Source organism: Hypanus sabinus, chromosome 8 (genome assembly GCF_030144855.1).
Source record: "Hypanus sabinus isolate sHypSab1 chromosome 8, sHypSab1.hap1, whole genome shotgun sequence".
NCBI lineage: Eukaryota > Metazoa > Chordata > Chondrichthyes > Myliobatiformes > Dasyatidae > Hypanus > Hypanus sabinus.
Window position 1 is genome coordinate 19,142,903 of NC_082713.1, and position 14,676 is coordinate 19,157,578.

The 14,676-nt window shown below is 42.0% G+C and overlaps 1 protein-coding gene across 2 annotated transcripts in view; it reads left to right on the forward strand.

Annotated features, from left to right (window-relative positions):
• si:rp71-46j2.7 (sorting nexin-25) overlaps positions 1 to 14,676 on the forward strand; it is a 176,314-nt gene that overhangs the window by 147,444 nt on the left and 14,194 nt on the right. Inside the window, exons 12-14 of one of the 2 annotated variants that reach the window (XM_059976763.1) lie at positions 1,337 to 1,670; positions 3,859 to 3,925; positions 7,008 to 8,086. In XM_059976763.1, the coding sequence (XP_059832746.1) occupies positions 1,337 to 1,670; positions 3,859 to 3,925; positions 7,008 to 7,035 (429 nt within the window). In that variant the 3' untranslated portion in view covers positions 7,036 to 8,086. Of the gene's footprint in view, positions 1 to 1,336; positions 1,671 to 3,858; positions 3,926 to 7,007; positions 8,087 to 14,676 lie in introns of those variants that run through there. The other variant, XM_059976762.1, reaches the window with a different exon arrangement.

The following is a 14,676-nucleotide window of genomic DNA, read 5'->3' on the forward strand; positions in this document are numbered from 1 at the left end:
GTTTTTTCTTTCCACTCTTCTATAAATGTATACCGCAGATAAATACTATGTGGAGATTTGTGACACATATGTTATATGTACAATGTCTGAAATACATCTTATGGAAATGTTTGTTTGATGATGAACTTCATTAAAAAAAATAAATTACAGTTTTGCTTTTCCACACAGAAGTCCGTTGGTTGTCACGAGGACAAGCTTTAACCCGCTTCTTTGAACTGCGGGAAGAAATCAAAGTTTTTCTGGAGGAGCGTGAATGTAATCTGGTTGGGGCAATGGAATCACAGGAAATCGCCCAAATGCTGGCTTACTTAGCTGACATTTTCACTCGTATGAATGATCTGAGTGTTTCTCTTCAAGGAAAAGGGATAAACATATTGAAGGCTTGTGAAAAATTGAATGCCTTCAAAGAAAAGTTACGTTTTTGGCATCGAAGGATGGAAAGAGGCAGTCTGTCAAATTTTCCTTCACTAGAAGAGATGGTTGATGATGCTGGATCCGTAACTCCTACTGTGCGTGAAGAAATTGTGGCTCATTTGGAAATGCTGTCAGAATCGTTTGATGGATATTTTGCCACTGGAGACCTGAAGATTTTAGAAGAATGGATCATGAATCCATATTCCTACAATTTGGAGGAAATGTCAGATGATGAAGAGCTGAAGGAAGATCTTATTGATTCGTGGACAAATGAGCTCTTGAAATGCAATTTGAAAGCAAGACTTTGGAGGAGTTTTGGTGTGTAGCACTGGATATGTTCCCAAGACTTGGTGGAAAAGCACTCCGTGTCCTCATTCCATTTGCAACAACATATTTGTGTGAATCTGGATTCAGTTCTCTTTTGTCAATCAAGAATAAAATCTAGGGATCGCCTGAATCCCCAGGACTGCGGGTCGCAGTCAGCAAGAAAGTTTCACATTTTGACAAAATCATGAATGAGAAGCAGCAGCAAAGAAGTCATTGAATTTTATGTTCACAATTGGGATTGATTTTACTGTTCACAATTTTTTCCAAATAAATTAGAATCTAATTGCTCAATTTATATTTGATTTTATGCACTGAGTTAAAAGCTTATTTTTTTAAGTTCAATTTGTTCACCCTCAGTATTGTATGTGGTTCAAAAATTAGAAATTAGACTTCTTCGTCTTCAAATGTGATATTACTTTTGTAGGGGGTACGAACATTAATCATACATTTCCTAGGGGTGTGGGACATAGAAAAGGTTGGGAACCACTGCTTTAAGTGATTATCTGTGCAAGTTATTATTCATGAAGTGTGAAAATTAGGGCTCCACGATCATTCCTGTGTCATTTATTTTTCACACGTCTGCTACGTACCACAGGAAACTGACATGGAGAGCGATATTTCAGAGGGCCCATGGGACAAGGATCTGGATGATGGGGACGATGCTGTAGGGCCTGCTAACACTAGTCCATCAAACGTGGAAGTACAGGACACAGATTCCGCGGAATCACTTCCTTCCACAGTAAACAATGAGGATACAGATACTGAGGGTTCTTTCAGGTCCTTGCCCCTCAGCCCTGACAATGAAGATGTGAAAAAGTACAGTGTTCGTCACAAAAAGCGAAGCACAAGAGTTTCTGAAAGACTTGCCGAAATGCCTGATGGAATTGCAGGCCACATCCATAAGCTCCTGGAAGAAATAATATGGATAGGTGAACTTTGATTTTTTTTTTCCTTTTTTGAAGCAGAATTGCATTACTTCCTATTTAAATGGTTATGTCTGTTGAGCAAGTTAGTTTCAGCAAGTTAGGCTGTTACTCTTTGGAGAGAAAGAGGATGAGAAGTGACTTGAAAGAGGTGTACAAGATGATAAGATGCATAGATAGTGGACAGCCAAAGACTTTCTCCCAAGATGGAAATGGCTAATATGAGAGGGCATAATTTTAAGGTGACTGGATGAAGGTATAGGGGTGATGTCAGCAGTTGTTATTTTACAGAGAGTGGTGGGAAAGGCAGATACATCAGGGACATTTAAGAGGCACAGGGATGAAAGAAAAATAGAGAGATACTTGAGAAGGAAGGATTATATTGATCCTAGAGTAGGTTTAGAGGTTAGCACAACATTGTGGGCTGAAGGGCCTATTCTGCGTGGTACTGTTCTATGTTTCATATTCATGACAATATTGTCTATTTTAGTACAACAAGCTGAAGACAGACCTCAGTGGAATTTTTGTGTTCAACGTATACCTTCCTTTAAGAATTGAAACATTTGACCCAAGTATATAATGAGAACAAAACAAAGGAGATTGCATGGTACATAAACAACAATGTCAACAGTCTGAAGTTCCAATGTTGATATTTATGCATAAAGATATATCACTCATATTTTATAACAGAAAATTCATTTGCCATGTGTGCATTGAAATACGCAGTGAAAGGCATCATTTGTGTTAACAACCAACACACCCGGGGGCCACACATTCTAGTGCCCACAACACTGGGCAGAACAACACAGAACACAACAAGCAACAAACTACAGCAGCAGAAATGAACTCCACTCCTCCCTCTCAGATTCACAGACCTTTAAACTCAGGATAGGTCTCTGGCTACAGCTTCCTGTGCAGACACACCGAGTTTGACCTCCCCAGTGGACTCGCAGACATCCACTGAAAGTATATCTGTTACCTTTGTGATTGAGAGAACAAACCATTGAGAAATAGTTTGCATAGTTAAGGTGAAAATAAGGCAGCCTGACGGGATGGAAAAATACAGTGATTACCACCTCTGGGTAGGGTGCGTATTACAGATTATTCAGGAGAAGTTTGTAGAGCAAATTAAAGGGTTCTTTCAGTGCTGTTATATGTTCTGACTGACAGCAGTACATTCATCATCATCCACATGTGTCAAGTCATAAGATGTAGGTGATCATGGTCTCATGACCATGATTGTTCTTAGAAAATTTTTACAAGAGGGGCAAACCCAGCCATTATTAATACTCTTCAGAGATTGTCTGCCTGGTGTCAATTGTCACATAACCAGGAGTTGTGATATGCACCATCTGCTCCTTGTCTTCATGTGGCCCTACTCAGGGGGCTAAGCAGGGGCTACACTTTGCCCAAGGGTGACCTGCAGTCTAGCGGAGGGAAGGAGTGCCTTACACCTCCTTTGGTAGGGACGTATCTCCAGGTAGTACAATAGCAAGCAAATTAAGCAGCTGATTGAAGTCAGGATGTTCACTGTGATTTTGACTCCCCGCCTCTGGGATGTGTCTATCCTGAGAAACTTCTCTCCACTTGATGTGTCCACTACTGTTGTTTTCACTTGGTATCTAGTGTGTCCTGGCATTGCTCTAGCATACGGAAATATAGAAGCTAAGTTTGATTCTCCTGACTGTAGGAATGCAAGGATATTAATCAACGTATAATTATTCAGTGTTTGTTCTGGTCACCTCATTAGGAAGGATGTGAAAGTTCTAGAGAGAGTGCAGAGGAGATTTACCAGGATGCTGCCTGGATTGGAGAAAATGACTTGGGAGGATGGGTAGAGCAAGCCAGGGCTTTTCTCTTTGGAATGAAGGAGGATGAGAGGTGACTTGATAGAGGTGTACAAGATGATAAGGGGCATAGATCGAATGGACAGCCAGAGACCGTTTTCTCCAGGAAAGAAAGGGCTAATACAAGGCTAATAGGGAGAGTGAAACAAGCATGGAATGCAGTGGTGGTAGAGGCAGAATCACCAGGGACAAAACTGGGCTTGTTTTTGGACAGCAGTGAGCCCCCAGTTCCTCGTCTTTGTACTAAATTCCTGTGGTTACCTTCTTTTAAGATATCAATATATTTGTGATCTGAATGAATGTGATTTCCATCAATTTTACTCACAAATACATTTTTTCTTTTGCAGAGCATCGCAATTTAAAGATAACTGTTGTAATGCAACTGGTAAAATATATCCTGCCAATGAAGAAGAAGTAAGTGGCTCATGGTTAATGCATCAGACTAATTGCTTATGGATTTGTTTGCCTGTCACTTTGGGGAATAGCACACACTACTGTGCCCATATATAGAATATCGCTAGGATGCCTAAAACAATTGCACAGTACTGTAGTAATTTTATGTATTGCACTGTACTGCTGCCACAAAAAAAAATTCATGACACTTCTGAGCAATTATAGATCTTATTCTGATATGGGTATCCATTGTGGCCTGAGAGTGGGAAGGGGGCAGAAAGAGGGGAATCATGGTTGGGAGAAGGGGAGGGAGCGGGAAGCACCAGAAAGACATTCTGTAATGATCAATAAACCAATTGTGTGGAGTCAAATGACCTTGCCCGGTGTTTCAGGGCTGGGTGTGTCTGCACCCACACCACTCCCTGCCCCAGCATTCCTTCTCTGCCACTTGTCCCGCACCCCTCCCACGGTGCTCCACCCTCACCATTGCCAGCATCCTTTGCTCCCACCAAATTCACAAACTTGTTCTCTGCTCCACGTTGACAAATACAGTACTGTACAGCAGTCTGAGGTACCCTAGTTATATATATGTTTCCTGAGACTTTTGCACATCAGAACCATGTTTATTATCACTGACTTGCATGTCATGATTTTGTTGTATTGTGGCAGCAGTGCGGTATGAAGACACGGTAGCATAGCAGTCAGTGTGACACTGTTACAACACAGGGCGGTCTGGAGCTCAGAGTTCAACTCTGGCACCATCTGTTAAGGGGTTTGTATGTTCTCCCCGTGAACCCTGTGGGTTTCATCAGTATACTGGTTAGTTGGTTCATTGGTCATTATGGCACTGAATAGGTGGGTTGCTGGGTGATGAACCTTGTTGAGCCAGAGAGGCCAGTTCCACGCTGTATCTCTAAATAAATAAAATAGGAATAACATGGTAGCGTTCATGGACAATTCAGAAGTCCATTGTCGTTGGGGAGAAGGCTATTCCTAAATTGTTAGCTGTGTGTACCTCCTCCATGGTGGTAGTAATCGGAACAGTGTGTGTGAGGGCCCTTCATGATGGATGCTGCCATCTTGAGGATGTCCTCGATGGTGGGGAGGCGGCCTGTGATGGAGCTGGCTGAGTCTACGCCCGTCTGCGGCCTCCAGTGATCCTGTGCACATCCCTACCAGGCTGCGATGCAACCAGTCAGAATGCTCTCCACCGTACATCTGTAGGAACTTGAAAGGGTTTTTGGCAACAGACCCAATCTCCTCAAACTACTGATGAACTGGAGCTGTCAGGATGCCTTCTCCGTAATTGCACCAGTGCGCTGGGCCCAGGGTCGATCCCCGAGATGTGGATGCCCAGGAACTTGAAGCTGCTCACAAACAAGAGAAAGTCTGCAGACACTGGAAATCCAAGTCAACACACACAAGATGCTGAAGGAGCTCAGCAGGCCAGGCAGCATCTATGGCAAAGAGTAAACAGTCGACATTTCGGGCCGAGACCCTTCAGCAGGATTTGAAGCTGCTTATCCTTTCCACTGCTGGTCTCTTGATACTCTCCCGACTTCCACCAGCAGAAGTCCGCACTCACTTCCTTGGTTGGTCCTGGTTCCTGCTCACAGAATGTGATAGCCTTCACATGAAAACAGGCATACACACCACAAAATACTGGAAACACTCAGTATGTCAGCTAGCATCTGTAATTGTGCAGCAGTAACATTCCAATTCTAAATAGAATCTTCAAACTGAAACATCATCTTTATTTCTCTTTCTAGTTCAAATTCATGTTCAAGTTTATTGTCATCTGACTGTACATATAAACAACGAAACAACTTTCCTCCAGACCATGGTGCACCCACAGGACATATATCACACACAACACAGAAAACAAAATGCTTTCAAGAAGGAGCTGGATAGGTATCTTATGGATAGGGGAATCAAGGGATATGGGGACAAGGCAGGAACCGAGTATTGATAGTAGATAATCAGCCATGATCTCAGAATGGCAGTGCAGGCTAGAAGGGCCGAATGGTCTACTTCTGCACCTATTGACTATTGTCATCACAAGCAAGTTAATAAAATTTAATTCAAACTGCATGTGAAGTGCACTGCACAGGTGAACAGTGAACAGTACAGTAAGCAGTAACAGCCCGTTGTCCTCATGACGAGACCTTGATGGTGGCAGGTTATTCATCGGTCTCACAGCCTGAGGGAGGACGCTGTTACCTAGTCTGGCTGTCCTAGTCCTGATGCTCCTGTACCTCCTTCCTGATGGGAGTGGGTCAAAGAGAACGTGGGACAGGTGGTAGGTAGGGAGCCTTAACAATGTTTCAGGCCCTTCGTTGTAACAGTCCCAGTAAATGTCACAAACAGGAGGGAGGGAGACCCCAGTGATCGACTCAGCGGTCTGTTCAAATAGAGACAGGGAGCCTTGCACTTTACTTTTGCTACCTGGCCTGCTGACTGTTTCCAGTATTTCCCGATAATTTCAGGTTTCTATTTCTCTTTTATTTTCATTTACTGGTGAAAAAAAGATGTGTGCCTGCCTTCGGTTAAATATTGATAATACCCTAGCGTAGCAGTTAGCAGAAGGATATTACAGCGCCAGCGACCCAGATTAATCTTTGCTCGTTTCTGTAAGGAGTTTGAGCGTTTTCCCCATAACCGCGTGAGTTTCCTTTGGACGCTCCAGTTTCCTCCCACATTCCGAAGATGAACTGGGTAGGAGGTTAGCTCTTCACAGGGTTGTAATTGAATAGCATGAGCTCAGTGCGCCAGAAAGGCCTGTTACCTTGCAGTATCTCTCAGTAAAGATAGGGTGAATGTATACAGCCTTTTCCCAGGGAAAGATCATCAAAAACTAAAGGGCAGTGGTTTAGGGCAGTAGTTCCCAAACTTTTTTGGGATACCACCCCCTTGGCTCCCAGACTATATCCCCAACACTCCTTCTCCCATTCTGGCCATTACATAAAACAGTAAATTATTTTGATTTACGATGCACAGTGAAAGAAAATAGGAACTGCAAATTCAAAGCAGTGACGAATAATTGCAAAAAATATTTATATTTATTTAAAGCTACAAATAACATTATTTCTTTATTTAATTACAGTAAAAACAATTTTCATCAACGGTTTTAGAAAATACATTAGTAGTCCAACTATCCACTACTTCATTGCTTTTTCACTTCTCAGTGGGAAGGACGGGCTTGTTACAGTGATATCAGCTTCTCAACATCAGACTGAATGTCACTGAGAAGGAATCTCAGATCCCCACCTTCAGTAACTTGCAGTCTGTTTCGTTGGTTTGAAAAACGGGTGATTGCACTGAAACTGCGCTCCACTAAAAATGTTGTTGGAAAGGCAATAAAGAACGGCTTCACCTTTTCCACAGTGCAGGATAACATTCAGAGATTTCTTTCTGCAAACAAAAGGCTTGAGATGATTTTGTGAACCTCGGCTTCAGCTCAAAGTAGTGAGATCAGTTCTTCCTCCGTCCTTCCTGTTAATTCCTCGTCAGAAGTGTTCAGGGTTGGATTTATTACCCAGTCTGTATTTGGACAAGAGAAGATTCTGAAATCTCGCTGACATCGTTATGCAGCTCACCCAGGTGAGCACAATATGACTGAAGATCATCACCTGGTGTTCTCTCTCTTTCCCCCCTAACTCAGAGAGGCTTGGAGATTGGAAAAGGTCACGTCGGCCAATGTCGCATTTGAATGGAGTTAACTTGAACAGAAATGTGGAGATGACTGATTTGACTTTGATAAGATTCACACCATTTCCTTGCAATTGAGGATTGATTTGATTAAACTTTGTGAATAATTTTGACAAACAAGCAATGTCATGCCTAATACGCTCGAGTTGATTATTGAATGAAGCATTCAGACTTCAAAGAATTTTATCAGTTTCATAAAGTGCATAAAAGCATCTCAGGCAGTATTCTTTTGAGAGTGATCTGACTTCTATGTGCAACAGCAAGTATTCGGACTGTTCATCATTCTCAATAAAAAGATCTTGAGATAGTCGAGAATAGAGAGCATGGGACTTGATTTTACTTACTGCTGTTTTTAATGTTTTGTGCAGCTGATCACTTAGGGTTTTTTTTTGCGACAAGATCTTGCCAGTGAATATGTTAGGTACAGCTTCTTTCAATAAAGTAAAAACCCCACGGTGGTATACTGTCATTGTTGGTGCCCCATCTGTTGCACAAGCAAGAAAGTTGGTGAGCAGAATATCCATCATTTCGGAAAAGTGGCTCAACAACCTGAAACACGACTCCCATTTTGTTTCTGTTTCCTGTGCCCTTGTAAATAACAACTCTTGAACCTCACTTTCATGGTTCATGAAGCTAACATAGCCAAGAAGCAAAGATTGGTTGCCTGGCAACATTGATTCATCCAACTACCGAGCAAATTCTGTTGTCCAAAGTATGTTGCATAATGTGTCTGCCACGTTCTCAAACATTTCATCTGTTTGTCTTTAAACGTTGAGTGAACTGCTTTAATTATTTGGTCCGGTGACTATTGCAAAACAGTACTCGCACCTCCCTATTGCTGGCAGAATCAGATCTTCTCCAATTGTGTGGGGCTTTCCAGATTGAGCATGGAGTTACAAAGTGTTGTACGAAGCACGCAAACTATCACTGCTTTGCTGTGAAGTGCTGGCCAACATGTTTTGAATTTTTTTGTTCCTGAAAGTTTTTACGAAGTGACTGAAAATTAGAGTATGTGAATTGTTCTAGTTAACACTGTACTACAGTAGTGAATGGTAATAGAGTGTGGGCCAGGCCCAGAAATAGCATAATTTTTTCAGTGCAGATTTCTCATGATATGCCAGACACAGAGGTGTCCTATTGCATTTCAACAACTATAACACGCTTTGAGCAAAGTCTAAGAAAACACTGGGTTAGCAGAAGATAAGATGATACATGATCATTGCAATCATTTATGAGCCACTGAGGATCAATTGCTTAAAATAAATAATTAATTTGTAAAATTAAGCCTACAATTCCACAGCTGCCCCCATGTTACTGAACCCCTTCCCCATCACTGCCTCTCATCTTTATCGCCTTGTGAGAAACCCCCACTGCTCACTTTGGGAACCACCAGATTAGGGTAGGAGGGGAAAGGTCTAGAAGGGTCCAGAGGGATAACTTCTTCACTCAGAGGGCAGTACATACATGGAATGAGCTGCCACAGGAACTGGTTGAGGCAGGTACAATAACAATGTTTAAAGGATATTTGTTTAGAGCAGGGGTACAGCATGGTGAGTCGGGCCAAAGGGTCTGCTTCTATGCTTTATGACTCTCTGACTGTGCAAATCCCATTGCAGGAACTGAATGGAAAAATTGAGTGATTCAAGGTCATTGCCTGGGTCATATATTGGCACAAGTGTTACTTCCCTCCTTAGCACCTTTGTGGATGTGCTTACTGCATGGCTTGCTTCATTTGCGAGGAGCTGGGAACAGACAGAACATTGTGCAAGCAACTCCTCTAGCCTTGTGATGGCAGGAAGGACATTGAAGAAGCAGCAGATGGTGAATAACTCTGCACCACCAACTCCTGTCTTGGTGCTGAGATACAACCATAAGATGCAGAAGCAGAATTAGGCCATTCAGCCTATTGAGTCAACTACACTATTTGTTTTCTCTCTCAACACCATCCTCCTGTCTTCTCCCCGAAACCTTCGACTCTCTTGCTAATCAAGAACCCATCAACCTCTGCTTTAAATATACCCAATGACTTGGCCTGCATAGTCATCCATGGCAATGAATTTGACATTCTGGTTAAAGAAATTCCTCCTTATCTCTGTCCTTATGTAGTGAGGCTATGCCCTCTGGTCCTAGACTCCCCCACTATTAGAAACATCTTCTCAACACTCACTCTATCTAGGCTTTCAATATTCAATGTTTCAATGAGATTCCCCTCCCCCCCACCCCACATTCTTCTAACCTCCAAGTACAAACTCAGAGCCATCAAATGCTCCTCATACCAGTATATTAACCGTTTCATTCCTGGGATCATTCTCATGAACCTCCTCTGGACCTTTTCCAATGTCAGCACATCTTTTCATAGATAAGGGACCCAAAACTGCTCACGACACTCCAAATGCTGTCTGGGGCCTTATCAAGCCCCAACATATCATCCTTGCTTTGATGCTCTAGTCCTCTTGGAATGAATGCTAACATTGCATTTGCCTTCCTTATTTAGCCTACAAGTTGGCCTTTAGGGAATCCTGCTCTAGGACACCAAGTACCTTTGCATCTCCGATTTCTGGATTTGCTCTCTCATTTAGAAAGTAGTCTATACCTTTATTCCTTTTACCAAACTGCATGACCATACTCTTAGCCAAACTGTATTCCATCTGCCACTTCCTTACCCATTTTACTAATCTGTTGAAGTTCTTCCTCAAACTCCCTGCGCCAACACCACCTTCCCCTCAACCTTCCTTTATATCATCCACAAACTTTGACAGAAAATAACCTGTCCCAATCCACACTTGCCAGATCATTTCTGATACCACCAAAATTGGCCTTTCTCCAATTTAGAATCTCAACCCAAGGAGCAGGTCTATCCTTTTCCATAATAACCTTGAAACTGATGGTGTTACGATCACTAGATGCAAAGTGTTTCCCGACACAGACTTGTGTCACCTGCCCTGTCTCATTCCATAACAGCAGATCAAGTATCAGACATTCTCTCTTCGGGACTTCTATGTACTGATTAACACATTTGACAAACTCCCATCCTGCCATTTTATAGTATGGAAGCCCCAGTCAATGTGTGGAAAGTTAAAATCACCTACTATCACTATCTTATGTTTCTTGCAACAGTCTGCAATCTCTTTACAAATTTTCTCCTCTAAATCCCGGTGGATGTTGGGTGGTCTATAATATAATCACATTAACATGGTCAATACCTTTCGTATTCCTCAGTTCTACCCATAAAGCCTCACTAAACAAGCTGTCCAGTTTGTCTAGACTGAGCACTGCACATATGCAAATAACAGTTTATTTTGCCTCCTAGTGGTAATACTATGTAATAAAATGTTCAGTGTGTCCCCCTACTGGTTATACAAAGTATAATTCTGGATAGTTCTGGACAATTCTTTGTTCTGCAGTGTTTTCTCATTGGTTGACTCTTATCTACAAATTAGAATGGAATTTTCCTTAGTCTGTAGCTTTTAAATCTATTCAATATATATAATTGATTTATTTGTTTGTTTATTTATTATTTTTAATTTTTTTTCTCTGCCAGATTATGTATTGCATTGAACTACTGCTGCTGCTAAGTTAACAAATTTAACGTCATATGCTGGTGATAATATGCCTGATTCTGATATAAAGAGCTGCAATAAAAAAAGGCATGGTAGCATGTGGTTAGCACAACACTTTACAGTACCAGCAACAAGGGGTCAATTCCCACTGCTGTCTCTAAGAAGTTTGTACGTTTTCCCCATGGGTCTTCTCCTAATTCTCTAGTTTCCTCACACAGTCCAAAGGTGAATTGGTGATTGTAAATTGTCGCATGATTAGGCTAGGGAATAGGGGATTGCTGGGCAATGTGGCTTGAAGCGGTGGAAAGGTCAATCCAAATTGTATTTCAATAAATACATACATAAGTACACACATACGTGCATACGTTCACACATAAATCGATATATAGGTAGATAAATAGAAAGATAGATATATAAGCAAGCAAATAGAACCATTTTAGATCTTAACTCTTCCTTCCTTTAGTAGACCTCTTTCACTGTCTTTGTTCCATTAACTCTTAATAAAATCAACAAGTTTTGCGCCTCTTTCCTGACTTCTAAAAGAACCTTGGATTAAAACAACAGAATCCACCATGACCATGGACTTTAGTTCTACTTGGGACACTGGAGGTCACAGTCAGACGAAGCCCATAGCTCCCTGAAAGTGGCAAAACAGTTTGGCAGAAGGTAAAGAAGGCATATTGTATGCCTCTTCTGAAGCACAGGTCACCAGCTGGGAAGTTGTCTCGCCCCATAATTACTTACATCTTCATATTACATGGAGAGAATTCTGCTAGATTAAGTCAATAAAATACTGATCTTGAAAATGTTGCTCTGTTTGGTGAAACGTGTTTTCAAACATTAGTTATGCCCTTCTTGTTCTTCAAAGTTGCACTGCAAGTTGATAGGGTGGTTAAGAAAGTGTATGGTGTGTTGGTCTTCATAAGCCAGGGGATTGAGTTCAAGAGCTACGAGATAAAAGTCTGGTTAGACCAGTCTTGGAGTATTGTGTTCAGTGCCAGTTGCCTCATTATAGGAAGGATGTGGAAGCTTTAGAGAGGGTGCAGGGGAGATTTACCAGGATACTCTCTTGATTAGAGAACATGTCTTATGAGGATAGGTTGAGCAAGCAAGGGCTTTTCTCTTTTGAGTGAAGGAGGATGAGAGATGAATTGTTGGACCTTACAAGATGATAAGAGGCATTGATAGAGAGGATAGCCAAGGGACATTTTTCCCAGGGTGGAAAAGGCTAATACTGTAAGAGGAGGAATTACTAAGGTGATTGGAGGAAGTATAGGCAGGATGTCAGAGGTAGTTTGTTTTCTTTACACAGCAAGTGTTGGGTGTATGGAACACCTTGTCTGGTGTGGTAGTAGAGGCAGATACATTAGGGATTAGATCCATGTATCTATTTTCTGTGTCTATATTGTATTTTGTGTTGCGTGTTCATTATGGTAATCTGTCATGTGGGTTGGGGTGTGGTAGAAGCAAATGAGTATAGTTACATATTCACATCTTGTCTTTAGGTCAGTTTGGTCTAGTTGAGAGTTAGAGCAGTGGATGAGCCAAAGGGGGATATTTGTTGTTGACCACTCTTGGAAGACTAAGATTGTTAATTTCCCCCTAGATTGCCATCATATAGTTATTAGAAAACTTACTTCAAAGGTTCATTTATGACAAAAGTATGAATGCAGCATACAACTCTGAGATTCTCCTTCTCCAGACAGCCATGGAACAAAGAAAAACCATGGAAGTCAGTTCAGAGAGAATCAGCAAACCCAACGGCTGCACAAATATCAACTACACCCCAACCCCCCCCACATGAAACGCAACAAGAACATCGACCCCCCCACACACAAAACACCACAAGAATGTCCACTCGTATGCCCCCCCCCCATAGCGTTGTAGAAATATAGAAAACCTACGGCACAATACAGGCCCGTCAGCCCACAATACTGTGCCGAACATGTCCTTACCTTAGAAATTACATAGGGTTACCCATAGTCCTCTGTTTTTCTAAACTCCATGTACCTGTCCAGGAGTCTCTTAAAAGACCCTATTGTATCCGCCTCCACCACCATCGCCAGCAGCCATTCCACGCACTCACCACTCTCTGCATAAAAAAAAAACTTACCCCTGACATCTCCTCTGTACCTGCTTCCAAGCACCTTAAAACAGTGTCATCTCATGGTAGCCATTTCAGCCCTGGGAAAAAGCCTCTGAGTATCCACACAATCAAAGCCTCTCATCATCTTTTTCACCTCTATCATGTCAACTCTCATCCTCCATCGCTCCAAGGAAAAAAGGCAGAGTTCACTCAACCTATTCTCATAAGGTACGCTCCCCAATCCAGGCAACATCCTTGTAAATCTCCTCTGCGCCCTTTCTATAGCTTCCACATCATTCCTGTAGTGGGGTGACCAGAACTGAGCACAGTACACCAAGTGGGGTCTGACCAGGGTCCTATATAGCTGCAACATTATCTCTTGGCTCCTAAATTCAATTCCACGATGAAGGCCAATGTACCGTATGCTTTCTTAGCCACAGTCAACCTGCACAGCAGCTTTGAGTGTCCTATAGACTCGGACCCCAAGATCCCTCTGATCCTCCACACTGCCAAGAGTCCTACCATTAATAGTTGACCTACCAATATGAACCACCTCACACTTACCTGGGTTGAACTCCATCTTATAAATGGGTTATATTGCCAGTTTTAGTTTCGTTTGTTTTTTTTATCACTACAAGATCATTCACCTTTTCTGGTTTCTTTAAAAAAAAGGATTAAGTGTACTCTTTTGAACTTTGGAACTTCATTATTTGAAGCGCCATATAGTGCCAACCTCGTGCTTAGTCTCTGAGTGAGTTTGGTTCGTTTTCAAGTACTGTAACCACTACATTTAAGAAACTCTTAGATCAGCACATGGATGATAGAAAAATGGTGGGCTATGTGAGCGGGAAGGGCTAGATTGATCTTATAGTAGGTTAAAGGGTTGACACAACGTCATGGGTTGAAGAGCCTGCACTGTACTGTAGTGTTTAACAAAATTTCCTTTTCGTAAAAGGAAGTGAGAATGCTTAAAGAAATAATTTACACGTTGAGGCAAAATGCAACCAAGTGATTGAACTATGCAAACCTAAAATGAATTGGACTTGGTTTATTATTGTCATATGTACCAAGATACAATGAAAAGCGTTTGTTTGTGTGCCATCCAGACAGATCATTCTGCATATCAGTACGTCAAGGCTCCACAGAAGGACGGCAGAATATTATTTGATGGGTCCAGAGAAAGTGCAGTACGTCGCAAAGACAGTACAATGCAACGGCCATGAAAAGCAGGATTGAAAGATCAGGAGCTCATCTTTAACATATGAGATGTCTGTTCAAGAGTCTTATCACAGCAGGACAGAAGCTGTCCTTGAGCCTGGTTGCTCATGTTCTTAGGCAGTTGTACTCTCTGCCCAGTGGGAAGTAGAAAGAAGAGAGAATGACCAGGGAAAGAGGGGTCCTTGATTATGTTGACTGCT